The 19,257-nt window shown below is 40.3% G+C and overlaps 2 protein-coding genes across 6 annotated transcripts in view; one reads left to right on the top strand and one right to left on the bottom strand.

Moving 5' to 3' along the window:
* Positions 1 to 19,257, top strand: part of SERGEF (secretion regulating guanine nucleotide exchange factor) — a 156,583-nt gene that overhangs the window by 129,489 nt on the left and 7,837 nt on the right. The window lies entirely within an intron of this gene.
* The window catches only part of KCNC1 (potassium voltage-gated channel subfamily C member 1), a 130,816-nt gene continuing 128,147 nt past the window's right edge, over positions 16,589 to 19,257 (bottom strand). For both annotated transcript variants that reach the window (XM_065838196.2, XM_071808964.1), the window contains one exon: positions 16,589 to 18,726. In XM_065838196.2, the coding sequence (XP_065694268.1) occupies positions 18,545 to 18,726 (182 nt within the window). In that variant the 3' untranslated portion in view covers positions 16,589 to 18,544. The remainder of the gene's footprint in view (positions 18,727 to 19,257) is intronic.

Below are 19,257 nucleotides of genomic sequence, written 5' to 3'. Positions count from 1 at the left end.
TGAGCTGGGAACTACTAAACAGCAAGTTTTTCATTTGTTTTTGTGTTGCCGTGGGGGTTTTTTGGTTTTGTTTTCAATTCTTTTTTTCAGCAAAAGGGTGCAACTTCCTCCCTCCCTGAGTCCTGTGAGAAGAGCTGGGAGGTATTGGTGCCTTCCTGCAGTCCCTGCAAAAGGCAGCAGAGTGGGGAAGCTTCAGCTGTGAGAACCTCAGGCTGCTGCAAGGTGTGTTTGTGCCTGATGCATTTGGCATTACCTAAGAGCAGGGAGCATGTGTAAGTGCCACGGTTTGCTTCACAGCAATGGTTGGTTCTGAGGCAGGGAGTTATGAGGGGAGGAGAAAGCTTTCTGAGAAGATGCTTCCTCAGGCTAAACAAATGCTATCCTGTGTACTTCACAGCTGAGGCTTAAAATAGAGCTAATAAATCAATACATGTTGTATTTTGTTTTTAAGCTGGTCTTCAGTCTCCAGATTGGCTTTTAAGTATCTTGTTGCTATGGAGAAAGAACAACTCTCCTATGCAGTGGGTGCGGAGAGCAGAACTCCTCACGGCATGGTGCTGTGCTGCCTCTTCATCCTGCAGCTTTTTTTCCCAAGGAAATACGGCTGTTACTGGTATGCTGCCGTTTGATCTTGTCTGTAGTTGTGATTGATTTCCTCCCCCCTTTTCCTCTTGCCCTTTATGAATGCCTTTTCAGCATCTGATCTTATCTTTATCTCCTCTGCCTTTTTTCTCAATGAGGGCTCCCTTCACTTCCAAATGAAAATTAGGCTGGTAGCAAAGCCTTATCTTCTCTCTCCCAGATACTTTCTTTTCTGTATTTGTGGTCAGCGAGAGATACCAGATTTGCAACAGGCACAGGAAAATATTTTTCTGCCAATACATCCATTTCTCTCCATTATTTTTTTAAAGTAAACAAGCCTGGACTCTGGTATTACACATACAGCCAGAGACAAAGGGTGTTTCTGGAGATTGCAGCAACATTATGCATCTGCTGCTGAGTCCTCACTGCAGCAGAGTATATGCCTTGATATCGAGGCATGTCAAGAGCTGTACAAGTCTGTTGTTTGTGTAGCTCTGTTACATGTTGTTTCCCTCACCTTGGGCTCAGTTCCCAGCCAGTGCAGGCTGCAATGCGGTTTGCTTACAGGTCATCTCTCTGATGATGAGATGATGTCTGTGCTTGGGGGAGCAGGGAGAAAGGCCAGGCTGATGCAGTAGCAGGGAATACAAATGCACAGACCAATGTACCCCGCTGTCCTTGAGCATCAAGGGAAGCAGCAGGCTTTTTCAGTGCTGCTCTGTCAGAGCCTTGGAGCTGCAGATTCAGATGCATTTCTAAGGCTGAATTACTGAGTGCTTTTGTCTGTAATCTCCTCCTCCCCTGCTGCTAACTGCAAGACCAGTTAGGAAAAAAGAATGGTGTTTTAATTGAAGATATACAAATGAGCAGGGAAACCTTGGAATGAACCAGAGGAAATGCTATGAAAGCAAATTCACCTCTTTCACTGGTGGTTACTTGATAGCCAGAGACTGTTCCAGTTATTTTGAAAGGGCTCAGCTCCTACTGGGGCTCTGAAGTGAACAGGACGTTTTTTCAAGGCCATCTGTTGAGCTTCTGGGTGCTGCTCATTTCTGGAAACCTCTGAAATGTAAAAATCTTGTTGTCTACTTATTTGTCAATGAGAATGCCATGTGCATCCGGATTGACCCCTATTTTTCTCTTGGTTTCCCTTTAATTTACTATATTAAACTGAATCTGCCTCTGTTTTCTGAATGTCTCTGATCCCCTGCAGTGTGAGGAAGGTCTGCTCATCTGCTGCTGCTCTTGGCTGATATTATGTTGTTAAACTTCTGCTTGCTCATTGTTTGTCCTGTGCCTGTCTGTCCCCGGCCAGGGAGGTCTGACTGTGAACCTGCTCTGGCTGCCCCTAATTCTTCAGTGCCTGTATTTGTCTGCCTACCCTTGGGTTGTTTTATCTTCTTTGGGTTTGGCTGTGTCAGATTATGTTTCTTTGTGCTCTCTATCTTGTCCCAAAAGTGGTTCCAAGATCAAGGCTCAGATTAGCTTTAGAAGGGAAAGTTAGGAGAATGGCAGCAATGCCTGGAGGGCAGGCCAGTGCACAAGGCAGGGAAAGATCTCACTCAACCCCACTCTGTTCCCATGGTGGTCTCTGCCTGGTCTGAGCCAGCAACCCAGCCCTTGTGTCACTGTGAAGTGCAGCGGCTTTCTTGCTGTACTAACATGAAAGTGGATTCTGAATTACTAATGATCAGCTTTTGCCATTGTTATTCAGTTACATTCTGCTGATGAGTTTTGGGAACACAGGGCAGGACAGTGTCTGGTATTCCTGGCAGGGGTCCTTTTGATACTACCAAAAGAGAAATGATATCAGTACTATTCTGGTATAATCTTCAGGTCACAACAAGGTGAGACTGCATGAGCTGTCTGCTCTCTTGGTCTGCTTACGAGCTTAGAGCTCAGTGATCAAAAAGTAAAACTTGGCTGAACAATCTTGGAGGCTTTTCCGGGATTCTCTGCTTCTGTCTCCATGCCGACACTTCTGCAAGTTGCTGGGCTGCTTTTTTGGGAAACAAGGTTCTCGCTAGTGAAACAGTTACGTTCAGTGATACCTCCAATGAGCAGAGTCCCCTATGTGGCTCTTTTTACAAGCCTGGAAAGGGAGGAGTGAAGACTTCACAGTTCAGCTATCAAATAGTAGTTACTAGAAAAGGAACTGCATGCCTAGGAAAATTTCATTCTACATGTATGAGCAGATTTAAGTGCTCCAGAACTAGCCTTAGAAAAAAGGCATATGTATACATAGCATACAAATAATTCGTGTGTTTCTGTGAAAACAAATCTGTGTATTTGCCAAAGGGAATTATGGAATGCAAACACTACATCATCATCGTGCCACTGTACTCAGCACTGGTGAGGCCCCACCTTGAATACTGTGTTCAGTTCTGGGCCCCTCACTGCAGGAAAGACATTGAGGTGCTGGAGAGGGTGCAGAGGAGGGTGATGAGACTGGTGAGGGGCCTGGAGCACCAGTCTGGTGAGGAGTGGCTGAGGGAACTGGGGCTGTTTAGACTGGAGAAAAAGAAGCTAAGGGGAGACCTTATCACTGTCTACAGCTACCTGAAAAGAGGTTGTAACATGGAGAGTGTTGGTCTCTTCTCCCAGGTAGCAAGTGATAGGACAAGGAAATGGCCTTAAGTTGCACCAAGGTACATTCAGATTGGATACTGGGAAAAAATTCTTCCCAGAGAGGGTTGTCAGGCATTGGAACAGGCTGCCCAGGGAAGTGGTGGAGTCACCATCCCTGAAGGTGTTTAAACGGTGTTTAGATGAGGTTCTTAGGGACATGGTTTAGTGTTAGAGTTAGGTTATGGTTGGACTCGATGATCTTGAGGGTCTCTTCCAACCGAAATGATTCTATGATTCTGTGACCTCTGCTGGCAAGACCAACCCAAGCATGAGGCTGGAGGTTGTCAGATCCTCTTGTTCCTATGAAACAAATTGATACTATAAGATTTCCAAGTAGAAGCTTAAAATGTCAGAAATAATGCAGATGTGAATAATTTCTGGTTTCATTTAAGGTGAATAAGATGCTATGCCAAGGAATAATGGTTTGATAAATCCATAGTTTTATTTACATCTATGTATATATTTTTTTTGTATATGTGTGTGCGTATAAAGGAATGAGCAGTTTTTCCCTTTTGAACTTGTTCCTTTTCTCATTTGAGATGACAGAAATTTTTGTTACTGTTTCACAGATGCCAGTTCCAAGTCCTTCACTGGGACTGCATGTGTTGTGATCATGTGCAGGCAGTTTGGTCATCAGGGGTATTTTCCTCTTGGGATCAGAGCTTGAACAATATGGTCATGAAGGGCCCACTGTTGTTTAAAGCCTTATGGATGGACAGGATGCAAAGGCCATAGTTCCCCCCCACACATGTACATAGGCCAGTTAAGCTGGAGAAAGCAAACTGCATCCTACCCTACAGCAAAGTTTTGGATTGTTCCTCCATAAGACCCTGGGAGACATCCTTTTGGCCATTCAGAATGGTTCCCAAGTCCCATTTGACTCACTTAACAATTAGTCACTGTACTGAATAAAGGGCAAATGGCTTATTTTGGCAAGGACTTGAGCTTTTGTCCCTATGGTGTTTGTGTTTTGGTGTTTTGTGATTTTTTTATTTTCTTTTTTTCTTTTTGTTTTTTTTCCTCAAAATAAACTCATTCTTGCAAACACATGCAGTTAAGAGATATTAGTGGACTGGCAAGTTTGTAAAATTGCAGTTGTTTAGCAAATTTATACAGTGTAAGCTGCAGCAGTTTCATCATCAGTGGAAATCCTGTAATTGCAAAAAGGAAGAGAAGGAGGAGACCTTGAAGGACTATGCTTTAGTGGTTCTTTGCTGGTACATTTTGAGGCCGTAACCTGATGGCTCAGCAGCTGACCGGCTTGGTCCCTCACTCTGTGGTCCCTGTGTCAGCAGGGTGTTGATATGCCAGTGCTTTTTGCGATACGAGCTGCTGACTTCTGGGACTACCAAACAGATGGTGACTACGTGAGAACACATGTAAGTGGCTGACACTGTAGATCTTGTTTTCCCCTGTCGTCACACTGTTAAGGATGCAGTGTTTAAGATCAGAATCAGCGTAAAGGTTTCTTGTCTTAAAAAGGAAAAATAGCAACCCCCAAACCAAACCCAAATACATTGAGGCCTTGTGGTTCCGATGCCCTGACCTACAGGGAGCTAATCAAATCTCCCTGTTTGCCAGGTCTGCCAAGTTTTAAAGAAGGCAAAAGTAGTACTGCAGAGCAAGTTTTCTGGGTGGAGTTAAGTGTTATAGCACTATTGCAAAATTCGCTGTACTGTTGGATTCCTCTTTGGCAACATTTTCTTACACAAGTGACTGAAATCTGTCAAATTCCAATAGACAGAAACAGAACCTCATTTCAAGGTGTGTTGTCAACCTTCTTCTGAGATGGATTTTGGAATAGATAGACCTTCTGACGTTTGTTCTTATATTGGCATAGCTGTAGCTTGTGGAAATTTAAATATTAAAGCATAATGTCTGAATCATAGCAACCTGTCAGTGTCCAATGAGAAAGCCAATCTGCCTGATTCACGTGGTACATTTTACTCCATCCACAGAAACTATTCCTGTGTGCTTTTCAAATTTAAAAAATACCCCAAACAACAGGTTGAAAACCCAGCCCTCTTTGAAAATGATACAATTTGGGAGCTTGCTAGCGCATAGGATTTTTTGCAGAGTCACATTGAGTTTCTCAGCAAAGAAAGAGGATTATTTTCTGCAGAGAAGCACTAGCAGAGGAAAAGCAAGATCCTATGAGTTTGGAAAAATGGGAAATTTAGTTGAGAGAAGCAAACATTAAGCTGCCTCAGATTACCGGGTTGCACCCAGCAGTTTCTCTGCATCCAGCGCCTGGTGCAAAGTGTGTCCCATCAGTGCAGGAATTTGAAGGCACAGCAGTAAGCACTCAAGCAGAGGGCTGGAGCAGGTCATCTCCAGAGGTCCAGCCCTAAATTATTCCATGTCCTGAGGCTGTTTATGTCTGGGATCCATGAAAGTTCTGAACAAAATGTTCAAAATACAGGCATGGAGAAAAGGAGAACCATGAAGCCACACGCTGGCTTTTAGGCAGTAAAATCCACATGAAGTAGCTAAAGCATTATGACTAAAAGGAAGCCTTCCCAAGGAAGGGAGGCTGGGGTCACTGTACTCCAAGTGTCACTGTGTCATTCTCCGTTTTCCGTAAGCTGTTTGTCTCCCAGATTTTCTGTTGAAATCCAGAGCTAGCGCTGTTGCATCTGAAGCATGCGTTCTGTGATTCATAACTGTGACTGACGTTCAGGAGAGATGTGCCTCAGTGGAAGGACATTTGAAAATAGTTGGGTAGCCAGTGCAGATGCCTGGGGAGCAGCCAAGCCCTTAACAGCTAACAGGGATGAAATGCTGCCCTATTAACCCTCTGAGCCAAGGGGAACTATATTGCTGAGATCCTGGTTTTTATTGCTGAAGGGGTAAATTAATGTACTTATTTGGCAAAACACTCCAAGATTTGGCTGTATTTTACCCTGTGGATAAAAATGTATGATGATTGTTTTTACTTTTTGTGTGTGTGGTTGGAGAAGGAACAATATGTGTGTACTGTGTGTGAGTCCTTCCAGACAGCGTGTGACTGTCCCAACATGCTGTCCCCAGTATATAATGTCTCCTTAGAGAAGGTGGTTGCATAATGCCCGTGATGTGTGACAGGAGTTTTGTAATGTGAGTAAATATCATGTGTTTAGCTGTAAGCAAATAAAGCCTTTTAAATATCACAGTGGATACCTTAGGAGAAGAAAAGTGCATTGAAACTGAAAGCAATTGGAAAATATTGTAGCCTTAAAAAAAAAAAAATCAAGATTTCGTAACTCTTTGGTTGTTTTTGTCTTCTCTTGGGAAAAAAATGCTGACTTTTCAGTGATATGTCAAAAATATGTCTGCATTCAAAAATAGAACCATAAAAGATGGAAAATCAAAACCATTTTAGTTCCTTTAAGTTTCTGGATATATATATTTCATCAAGAACTGAATGTTTATTCTTGAGTTTTGATGGAATACATTTTATAGGCCTTGGTTAAGTAAGATTTATAAAGGTAAATTGTCCTAACTTACTGTTCATCTGATATTGTATATTCTGTTGTAAAAACAAAACAGAATTTCAAAATGGATTTCTGAATGTGCTAAGCATTCCCAAGGCGGGCAAAGTGCAATTACATATATTTTTGGAAATGCTGGTCCTAAAAAAAGGGTTTGGATTTTTTAAAATACTATAGTGGTCTCATGGAAAATGGAAACATCTGCAGGTTCAGCTGCAAGCTGACGCTGTGTGTGTAGCTACTGCGTAATGCCCACGCTGGTTTGAAGGAGGGTTGTGCCTGCAGTTTTCATGTCTTCATAATAATTACGAAGCCAGGAAAAGGAAATGGAAGAGTTGTCCCTCTTCTTTGAGGAAGTCGGTGCATTTCAAATTTAATTTAAAAATAACAAACACCTTAATCTTATAAAGTTGAGCAGGAGATTTGTGTCAGGGTTTTTCTAGAAAACTTAAAGCCCAAATATACCAGAAGGTAGAGAGATGGCCATATTCTTTAAAGTGCTGATGTATTCTGGGAGCAGAGTGTGGAAAATCACCCCTACTCTAAATCTCTGAAGCTGAAACCAGTGAATTGTGTCCTCTTTAAAGGATGTATTGCTCCTATTGTCACTCGTATCTTATTGGCATTTCTAATATTCTGTTTCAAGATCTCAGTACAGTAAAGATTCACGGTTGGTAGGTATGGGAGTTGGTTTTCTTTCTGTCAGAATGGACCACTGGAGTCCTTCACCTGGAATACCAGAACAGGAGAATATTGTATACACTAAGGGAAATGAATTGAAATTTAAAAGCAACATTTATAATGTATGACTACATTCTTAAAAAATCTGCTCTGCACCTCTTTTGTTCACAGTATGGATTTCTTGTCTTTTCAGCTTTGCTTTATGGTTTTATGATCCATAATACAAAGCTTGTTAACTGTTCATTAGCATGCTCTGATACTCTTAACATTGTACTTATTTATGAAGAATGATTTAATAGGTTAGCAAATTACATTAATAAAGTCTTGTTTATTCATTTCCCAATCTAATAACAAATAGGTGTAGTTAACTGTACAGGTAATTAATGGCTGCATGTTTGGAGCCAGAATCTCTGCTATTATAATGATGAAACAAGGGGAGTTTTGCCAGCAAATAACTTGGCCTGTTTTCTGTTTGGCTGTCTGGAAATGCGTTTTTACTTTGTAATCTCTAGTGCTTTGGATGATCTGTCTGCAGGTGAATCATGGGAAGATGGAAACTATACTTTCTAGGAAATCGCAGATGTTTAGGGGAGTTGGTGAGCGATAAGTCCAGGACTGGGGTAATTGTCACATTCTCAGTGGGCATATCCCTGGTCAATGGCCATAAGCCGGTAATAACTGAAGCATTGATTCTTTTATCTATCTATCTATCTATCTATCTATCTATCTATCTATCTATCTATTTTAGGGGAGGTATAGCACAGGAATTAATAAATGAAAAAGCACATTCTTACATGCACAAGATTTTAAATTTGGAAGCTGGTATCTATTGCTGGGTGGAATAATCATCTTAAGTAGCTGAACTAGATAAGCGCATGTTGACATTTTTGTTTGTGCATAAATTCGTTCATAATGTTGTAGGGCATAGCTGGATGCAGGAAACATTAAAAGAGCTTGATGACGTCTGAACCAAGATTCTGGTGTCAAACAGGAGGTGAAATTCACTTGATTCTAATTATTGATTAAAATTTTATTAGCAGGCTTTAAAGATATTGGTGGGACAGCCCATCAGGGATGAGCAACCTCGACATGTGCTTTCCTGTTTCCATAGCAACACATCATTTTCATCCTTTTCAGGCAGCCTAGATTGCATTGTACACTGCAATAATATTAGATTTGGAAGCACTATATTAACAGCTCAGTTGTTTTCCTTAAACCTTGTTATTAAATATTTTTGTTTTGAAGGATCATTGGAATAGAAGGGTCATTGGAATTGTTGTGCTCTTTTTTAGATAAATCGTGGCATTGGAGCTTAAAATGGGAAGTAACTGGCAACTGGGGTGAAGTGTTTTGGTCTGATTTGTTGACTGCAAAAGTGGCTGTTCCTGGGACCATGCAAATGCATTTTGTCAAAAGGTCACGATTCTAGCAAGAACAGTTATCAGTCTGGTTGTTATTGTTAACATCGTTGGAAGTGGTTTTGATTCATATTGTGAGAGTTGTTGGAGAAAACGGAAGTAGCACAGTAAAGATTAAGGCTATGAATGGTGGCCATTAGCAAGGACCAACTTTCCAGCACTGCAGATCATGGCCTTGGAAGCACATTTAGAGGTGGCATTTTCAAGCTCAACACAAGAGATTTGGTAGCTTTCCAGGATAATTGAGGACATTTCAGACTTTGACATATTCATATTTTGCTGTGAGTTTGACACTGTTTCATTGGATTTGCAATGTCAAACTTGTCTGTTGAGTCATAGATTTCTAAGACTGGGGCAGAGCATCTCAGTATCATTTTCACATAGTTCTCAGCTGCTGAGAGCACAGGAGACTCCTTTTAAAAGTGTATCCTTTTGATCAAGAGAAATATCTTTTAGAAGGATGCATCTTTTGTCTTGTCTGTAAGAGATTAAAAATTCAGTATATCTCTATGCAAATGTTTATTACTACCTATGAAAAAATGCACTTTATTTCTTCTCTCCATTTGTGTACGTCAGTTTGCCGGTGATGAATCTTTGTCGAATACAGGAATGTGCTACGGTGTTTTGTGAGCTGATTGCATGCATATCTTCTGTTTTGGCATTGTGAGGCTTAAATTACTGTTTAAACTGTGAATTTTAAAACACTATTTTAATGTTACCACTATCCAATAAAAGAAGCAAATTACCATGTGGAAAATATTTAAGGAATGCATAAAAATGCAGATCACCACAGTATTTTCCTTCAGCCTTTGGGATGTTGAATTTTCTGTTTCTCCATTTGTATAAATTTTTCCATGAGGTTATGTGAGGCGTGTCAATAAAAGAAAGCTTTCACAGTAGTTGTTGCTATAGTTACACAGTACGGCTCTTAGCCTCCTGCACAGAAAGTAAACCACCTGCAATTCCATAAAATCCTTTATTGGCAGAGAAAGATTGAAAGAGACAGTATTGGTGTGCAGGTATATAGCAAATTCTAGGTTGCTCTGATATACTTGCAGCTAATGCTGTCTTTATGCAGAGGTCTGCAGAAATGGTTTGTGGATGAGGACAGCATGGAACGGGGACAAAGGACATGTTTTGTGTGGGGAAAGGGTGCTGTATGCAGAAAAGGCAAGGTAAGAAATAAGGATCAAAGTGAACTAAAAAGAATCTCAGTTCATAGCATATATCAGCTCCAGGGAAAGAGGGACTAAGTTGTCTTCAAAGCTCTCCGAGTCGTACCCCTCCATATAGATAGAAGAGTCACGCTCACAGAATGCTGTTTTCCTGACTCCAGAATTTGGTGCTTTGCTTCCTCCTCAGGTCTTTACAGCACAAGCGTTGAAATCAACACTGACTCTTAGGAATAGCATTTTATTTCAACAGATCTTATATGCATTCAGAAACCCTAAAATGGCTTTTAGCATGGCTTCTCTGTACTAAACTTAACTGAGTTCTACGTTCACTAAGTATTTTCTTATCTCCTTTCTATATGGCCATTTATTTAAGGATTTGGTATGAATTATTGCTATTTTAAAATCTCATTGGGATAGACAAATGTCCCTGGTCTGTAGATGGGGAAACAAAAGGAGAGGAGCTTTTTTCTATGGAATTTCTCTGTAAAGCAGGCCTGTGAAGTTTTTACCTTCGTGACTCCCTTCCTTGAGTTCTTTTTATGACTGAATAAAGTAGGACGGGTTTATTTCATATCAGTCACCATGTGAGAAAGGACAGTTAAGTAAGTGCATGATGCCTCATCTTATGTTAAATTTGAATGTTCATTTTTCAAGTATGTTCTAAATATACAGATGAGCCAAGATTCCAGGACCCAATAATGCCTTCACTGCAGGGTTTTTACTCTTTTCTTAAGTTCTAGGTTTACAGAGCAATGTGAATCTAATCTTGTGGATGATTAAATAAAACAGAGATTTTCTTTTTCATTATTTTCATTATGTAACATCCATAGGCTAAAGGTGAGGTCAGACGGTGTAGTAGAGGAGGCGGTGAAAGATGTTCCCTGGCCTAAAGAGATACCTGTATAAATAACTAAAATAGTCAAGATGAGGTGGGGAAACGTAGCAGCATCAGGACAGGTGAGTGGCCTTTGGCCAATAATGCAGGCAGCAATCTGAGGTTGAGTACCCCTCTGTCTGCTACTTCTTGTGATGGTTTCTGCCCTTTGTCGGGAGGGGAGGTTTGACCAGATCCCTTCAGAGCTCTGGAAGGAGGATTATATTTTTGCTTCGTGCGGGGTAACTCTCCCTCTATAATGAGAAGCTTTAGAGTCACAAAGCTAAGAGGAGCAAAGTGTTAGTAGTGGAAACTGATAGCTGGAAATGAAGGAATTAGTCATGACTCAGGTTTTTGCTCTCAACTACAATCAAACTTTTTTCCTCATGGCTTCTTTTCTCATTTCAAAGAGAAGCAATTGGTCCCATTGCCATTCTCATCAAGGCTTGCCTTCACTGCTTAAGTCTCATTAAGACATTTTCTGATTACCAGTTGGAGAAGCAGCTTTTAATCCATGCCTGTGGACAGCCTGAAGGAGAACTGGTTCCCTCACCACACTGTCAGCTAAGTAATTTTTGTTCCTCTTGGGTCTAGCCAGTGCACACTGACATGAGATTGAACTTGACTTAAATTGGCATGTGTATGAAAAGTTGTGGTCAGTATCATGTTAGTCAAACGAAATCTTCAAAAGTAGAATTATGCTTTGGAATGAATACAAAGTTGTTGTTGTTTAATTGTCCGCTGGAGAGACAAAAAGCACCTCTTGCAGAGAGAGCGAGAAACATTTCTGCCTGAAAGAGCTTTGGGATCTTTCTGAAACAAACAAAAAAACCCAACTAAACAAAAACCTCCGCAGGCTAATTAAAAAAAAGCATGAAATAAAGTGGTGTGGGAACTGTAGACTGATTAATTAGAAGGATCTCTTAAGAAATTTCTGAAAAGGATAGCCTTTCATTCTGGGAAGTAAACACTTAGCTCCATCGGCAACCTTTCAGCAAGACACATTGTCTAGGAGAGGTGTTGAAAATCAGAGCTGCTGAAATTAGTAGAACCATATTTCAACACAGTGATTTAAAGACAGTTCTAAAGAGTAAGGGGCTGCCACTTAGACAAAAATAATTTCTGCTTCCTAAGAAATTACTGAATTGTAATGGTTTTCCTCCATAGTAATAGGCACTCATGCAGAAATTGGATACAAACTTAATCCATCAAGTGGCTGAATAAACTGATGAGGTCCCTTTTAGATTTAATCATACACACCTTAACTGCCCTTGAATCGAGACTTTGCTTCATTTTTTTTCCTATAGTGTGTGTGTTTGAACCAACTAGATACAAAAGATGTAGTTAAAGTGTAAACACAGAGCATGGTGTTTACTGAAGTGGCACATTAATGCAGTGCTGATCATCATGCTATAGAAGGTTTTGTTAACTGGACAGCATTTTGAGTTGTTGGTGTATATGTGGCAGTTTGGAAGATTAGTTTACATTTGAATTCTCAAAATTGTTTAGATTTTGGGGGCACTTGAAATCTCAGTGGGTTTCTGATTTTGCCATTGAAGTATCTGATTTTTCAGAAAGCTCGATGTCTTCTGAAAACAAGTTTGTAAAGCAGCTTGGGCTGGACAGCTTGGGCAAGATTCGTCATCTTTAAACTATGTCTGAGCTAATCAGATACCTGTAGGCAGTGCAGAGGAAAGATGCTTAAAAAAGTGGTGCAAGGATTATTTTGACTTCAGGTATTTGCCTTGGATCAGGTGCACCGCACTCTAAAAGTGCATTTGTCTCTCGAGCATGAAATGAGTTAAATGCCTAGATGAAGGATGGATACACGTATGAAATGAGTTAAATGCCTAGGTGAAGGAGGGATACACGCATATATATATGCACATATGTGTAAGTTGATGCACCATAGATGTTTTGGGCTTAGGCAAATTGAATCCCACTGCCAGAAACGGAGGTAGTCCAGATTAGTAGTGACCATCTGCAGAGGAATGCGTGCTGAAAAAGAAATCGTGTCGTGCATTGCTACTGATGCAGGGTCCGAAAGCATGAAACCTGGTAAGCAAAGAGTTCCACAAAAGATGGCTGGGCCTGGAGCAAGTGTTACAGGCCACGAAGGGTGATGGAGTGAAGTGCGAGCGGGTAACGACGCAGTGGCAAATGGGCAGTGCATCTTTCAGTTTCAAAGTTACGTCACTTCACTGTTGAAAACAGTTTTTTACAATATGGACTTAAGTGTTTCTGACATATGTCTCTTCTATTTGCCTATGCAAGATCTATAATTATATGTGTGTTTTCTGTATAATACATGTCTGCATGTATGTATATGTGCATGAAATACTTTACAAACACATATGTTAAGTGGAGTATTGCCAGTTGTGTTGTATTTCTTTTTAGTCTCTTTTTTTGGACAGTAAATTTATAAAGACAATGGGTGACTGTGGTCATCCAAAAATACCTTGACCTGGTTGGTTCTTGTATCCATTGTAGTATTTTAAAATGAAGGTTGTCTTTATTTTTAATTTTCTGTATCAAAAGATACACGGAGAGCTTTAAAATGCTGATAATTCACCCCCGCCCCCAAAAACATAATTTTGAAAAGGCTCTTATTTGGGGAAAGATAGCATTTTTAAGTGTTTGAATGATCTGGAAACATAATTCGCTTCTGCAAAGTTGATTGGACACTTAAAATTCATATTCTTGCTTTGCCTGCTCCTGGGTAGATTTAAGAAACCTCCAGAGTAAAAAGCAGCATTTTTGTTCACCCGTGAATATAGTTCCGTTAGTAAGTGATCTTGTAGATCAAAGATCTCTTGGCTGTACTGCACAAGAAATATTTTCATTATTGGTATTCAGCAAGCTGTAAGTAATCACAGGACCTTTGAAGTGGAGTCAAAGAAAAACAGCTTTAAAGTTTTAAGGAGACATCTCAACATTGTCTGCCTTTGTTATCTTCATATTTGGTTGTTCATTTTTCCAGCAGTTTAAGGAATAAATTCATATTGAAGGTTAGTGAGAATTACTTTGTATAACATTCATTTGTTTGTATGTTGTATTTGTAGAATTATAGAATAGTTTGAGTTGGAAGAGACCTTCGAAGGTCATCTAGTCCAAGCCCTCTGCAATGAGCAGGGACATCTCCAAGTAGAGCAGGTTGCTCAGAGCCCCAAGTCCTGTGGACACATATGCGTATCATGGATTGCTTTCCTTGCTGCAAACTGAAGCTTGCTGTTTCACCAGAAGTTTGGAATGATTTCATTTTAGTCTTTTATATTATTTTCTCATTAATATTATCCTCAATAATTTAAGAGCCTTTCATGCTATTACTTTTTCTTTGGGAGTATTGATAAATACTTGCCATAGTGCAAATGTGGCCTGAAATTCTAACTAATTATTTTCTATCTAGCTTTCCGTCTAGGTTGCTTTCTATAGTTGCTCCTACTCTGTGATTTAGCCTAGTGCCAACTGTAAGATGGACGAAACTGACTTAATGCATGGACTTTGTTATCCTGGGTCTCTGGCAGATATAGTCCTTCCCAAATGGTGCCAAATATTCCTGTCTTTATTCCAGCTAGTTTCCTCTTCTCCCTGAGGTTATGCAGAGGATCAGATGGGATAGCGCCAAATGGCATCTCAGGGACCCAGCTTGCATTGTCCATTTTGGTCTTCTGACCTTCTGGAGCTGGCATGGTGCCTCTGAATCCCTCTTTCCATCAGCTGTTCCTCCTGTCACTGTGCCAAAGACAGATTTGACTTTCCAGCCTCAGATCCCTGCACCTGATGCATGAATGCTGTTTGCACTGTGGCTATTTTGCTAGGGTCCAGAAAACTGCACTAGAGGAGAAGCTTTCAGAAAACATCTCTGTATTATTAATTGCAGGAGATTTTTGTCTTGGGACAATCTTTTGTGGTTGCCTTCTTCCAAGGACTGACCTGATACGTCCTCTCTACTAAAGGAGCTGTCCCCAATTCAGAATTTAGGTGCATCTTATAATAATAGAGGCAAAATGGTGAGTGTCCCTAAAATGTTCCTTGAACCCTCTGCAGCCATTCCTAATCAGAACAACTCACATGGTGCTACCTGGAATCAAATGGCATCCCAAATTCTGCCTGCATTTCTTCCCCAGTTTTACTGATTTCTAGGGAAGATTAGGGAGGAATGGTGTGAAGAGTAGGTGTACAGACTTCTGACCACAGGGGAGGCTGAAGGTAGAAATGTGGGGAAGCCATACTGCAGCAGGGTTATTCCCCAATTAAGTGGCCTGAGTTTGTGCAAGGTGTGTTTGCACACCCAGATGCGCTCCATTACACCTCATGGCTGGAGTCTCTTTAGCCCTGTGTGTTGCTTGAAATGCTTGGGTTTTGCCAGCTCAGTATTGAAACTCAATAACTTATTTTACAACTAGAATTACAGGGTTGTAAATTCAATAGGTAATTGAATACAATTAAAGAAGAATAGAGTGAAATTTGTCCATACAGATATAAAAAAGTAAAAGTTACTAAGCTGTGCTTTATATCTTGCCCAAAAATCTGTTTTGTATCAGAAAAGTAATAACTATGTCAAAATCTGTCTTCATCTGAGCAAACTAGTCTTTACTTTTAACAGATATTGATGGCAGAACTCTTCCTTTGCTTAATATCAACAACCAATTCCTTCAGACTTCACTCAGCAGTCATGTATGATTTTGAACTGATATTTGGAGAACCAGATTCAATCCTACCTTCTGGGCACTTTTTTGAAGCTGTCTATTTTGATTCTCTTCCTGACCATTTTTAATTCTTATGGTATGTTGTGTACTTTTAAATTATGCGTGACAAAGCCTATTCTCCCACTACTTTTTCTATATCCAATATTGATCATTTGCTATTTTTTTTTTTCCAGAACTCTTACTAAATACAAAATATTGCTTTAAATGTACAGCTAAAAAAAATGGAGGTGTTATTCCTAAGGCCCTGGGCTTCCTGACTATTGGTTACCTGGGAGAGGAAAGGTAATTTGTGTCTCCTCTCTGGTAAACATTATTTGGCTCCTTACTTTGTATAAGTTTATTGACTGAGAGATATGGCTAAAGTTTCTGATCTTTTCCTAACCCTTAAGAAATAGGAAGAACTAGAATGCTTGGGTTCTGCTTTACACTAGACCCTGAAAACCTTCTCTGAAATCACAGAAATGGCTTAGCCATGTAGATGGGAGTGAGGGTGTAATTTGTGATGTTTATTACTTTGTGGTTTGTTTAGGAATTATTTTAAGTGTTTTTCTTTAGTGTTCACATACTGGTTTACTTACAATTAAAATCTAATACAAGCCCAGCCCTGTAGAGTCAACCTCAGGTAAAAACATGGTGTTTCATCTGCCCCTTTGAGCAAATGTGATTTGCCTTTGGTACACACACTTGAAGGAAATCTCTTTAAGGTCTGTGTTTGAAGTCTGAATTGTGGGCTGTTTTTTTGCTTGCTTTCATCTTCTGTCACAGCTCTGTCAACCGTCCTTCTGTTTTCTTCTTTGAAAAGGATGCTGTTAGTCCACAGAACTATGTTATAAGAATTAGAGGGGAATAATGGTTTTAAGAGGCAGCAACTTTAATGTGGGGAAGTTACCAAGTCATTTACTTTTTGTTATTTTTTTAGGTTGGGTCTGCTCAAGCAACCCAACCATTGTTGTATCTGAGCAGCTCTTGAGTTACCCTTTTAGACCCCAACCCAGTGGCGAGCACAAGGATCCCTGTAACAATAGGCACAAAAAACAAGGCAGACAAGGCACATGATCCACGGGAGTTTTATTAGATGTGCACTTGCACTACAGTACAGTGTGGTATAGGCACACTTGAACCAGATACAAATAGATTAACTCAAGTACAACAGTTGCAGCACAGAGAAAACGTAATCTGCAAATCCTGCCCAGAAAGGAGGGTTAGTTCATCCTGAACTCTCTCTGACTACAGCTATGCTATAGCTTGTACCAAGCTAGGTGTTTTAAAGCTCTCATGGGTACACATGTACTACAGTGCTGTCACTGTTAAAACTGCACTGTGACGCTTGCAGGGGAGCCGTCATCTGAGCCACTGTGTTACGCTAAGAGTACAACTTGAAAATTTGTGAAGTAAGGCATCCTAATAACGTCACTGCTGAGTTGCAACCACTTTTGTTCTGAGGCAATGTTTGTGGAGCTGTGAGAAAATCTACTAGTTCAGTCAGAAAGAAGGAAACTGAGAAGCTCAGTGACCACTTGTTTCCATGATTTTTCTTTTTGCATTTCTAACACTTTAGCTTATGTGACTACTGGACTTCACCTCAGAGTACTTGTTAAGCGTGGGAAAAAAGCCCTAACTTGTTTAATAACAAGCAGTTCTTCTAGACTTCACTCAACAGTAATGCATATCGATGTCATGTGTCTTGAAACTTGACCAAAATGCCTACTTGCATTGATAAAGGGAATGAAAGGGGAAAAGGCCAAAGTAAAGCCCATTTAAACACAAAGCCGTTTTACAGATGAAGTCCATATGGAAGGTTTACACATTTCACTTCTTGATTCTGAGTTAGAGAATTGTGTTCTGCAGAAAAGGACACCTTTGGAAACAAGCCCCAGAACAAAACACTTAGCTTTGTTCAGTGTAAACAGCCCTTCAGGGGATGAGAAGAGCAGTCAGATAGGACGAAATTGTAGGTAAATGTGACTACATGGAATATCTTTTTACCTTTTGTTGTAAGTGTTTTTGATAAGCTGCCAAGGACCAACAGCTGTATATAGCCTGGTCTGCATGATCACCATAAGACTACGCACTGGTAAATACACCACTGTATGATACAAAGAGTTGCTGTATAAAATGTGTTAAGCACCAAAGCATTTCCAAAATATTCTTTTCCAACCCAGCTGCTCTTTCTTCAGGAGAGGGTTCCTGAGAACCCAGTGGGGTCTTTTGTTTCTGACTTAAGCCAACAAAGTAGGAGGAAGCACCATTTCACCTGCATGCTGTTGCTCATCTTGCTGTCTGTACCTTCTCCTGCTCTATGATTTGCTTAGTGCTTTGAGAGCTACATATGGTAGTGTAATGCAGTTTGAAGGGTTTGTCAGATTCTTGCTTCTACATTCATCACTGAACTTTTTATCACCTATTACTTTTTCTAGGCCTGTGCTGAAGATGCCCTCCAATTCCAGGTCTTGAATGTAATGTTCTAGGTCAGAATGAATCTCAGCTGTCTCCTCCTTTTCTTTGTATAATAATTTCCATCAGTTTAAAGTGTGTGTAAATTTGAAATGGTAATGCTTTATACCCAGAATACAAGGGTGCAAATGGCCATGGCACCATATGGTCCCCCTGGGACACTTGAATAACTTGCACCCTTCTAGATGTGCTTTGACATACTGCTTCATCCATTTTTATTTTGCACGGACAACCTCTTACTAAGCACGTAGTAGAAGGTATTTTCTGTATGTTCTGTTTCACATCATACAGGTTGTCATGAGACTGCGGTCTCTGGCTCTGTGATGAGACCACGATTGTCTCATTCTGGCCACACAAAGTTGAAGCACTGTGACATATTTAATGCCTGTCATTTTGTGAGGCAGTGATATAAGTCCTGAATGAATGTCACTCTCTGCCATGACTGATATTCTGATGGAGCAGACATCAGTGCCACATTCAGAGCCTCAAGAAAAATCTCTCCATTGACTAGTTTCTGTCAGATGTTTTTGTCCTGTGCTTAAGACAGCAAAATTTAAAGATTTTCTTGTCTTCTGCAGGTGTAAAAAAAAGCATCTTTAATGCTTAATCCTCTCTGCACTGCAGCTGCTTCATGTATGATATAATCCTCATGTACTGTCAGTGGACCAGATACGTTCAGTCTTGCACAAAGCCGTGAGCCCAGGGTTTGTTCTGTGTTGAGTTGGAGATGCTTTCCTGTTGGGGAGGAATTGACATTTTTTAAGTAAAACCAAAAGGAAAACCTTGCGCAGCACCCGTGAGCTTTAGTCACAAAAGTACCATTTGTGTTTCCCTGTGAAAACAGAAATGCAAACAGTTAATCCTTCCAATAGATTTCTCTCCTTGCTATGTACTCACAGCAAAGCAAACATCTCCATCTTACAGGACTTCAGTTTCACCACGGAAACTGTCATGGTGCAGCGGCCTAAGGAATCTGTAGTTGCAAGTATGTTGTTTTTAAATGCTACCATATAGTTTTGTGAATTTCTTCCTCATGTTTTTATCTTCAAAATGGCAATGTATAACTGAGAAGAAAAAAGCAAAATCTGTCGTAAACTAGCCTGAATGGTAACCTGAACTGTGGTTTGTTTGATGTAATGTGAAGTGATTATTTTAAATAGATACATATTAATTTGTGCAGTGAGCCATTAAGCTCCTGCTTTGAAGTGCACTGTGAGAACAGAACAAGATTTCTATTGTCATTGTATAGTATAAAGATAGCACTGC

This window comes from Patagioenas fasciata, chromosome 5, assembly GCF_037038585.1.
Source record: "Patagioenas fasciata isolate bPatFas1 chromosome 5, bPatFas1.hap1, whole genome shotgun sequence".
Taxonomy (NCBI): Eukaryota; Metazoa; Chordata; class Aves; order Columbiformes; family Columbidae; genus Patagioenas; species Patagioenas fasciata.
This window is presented reverse-complemented; position numbering and strand designations above follow the sequence as displayed.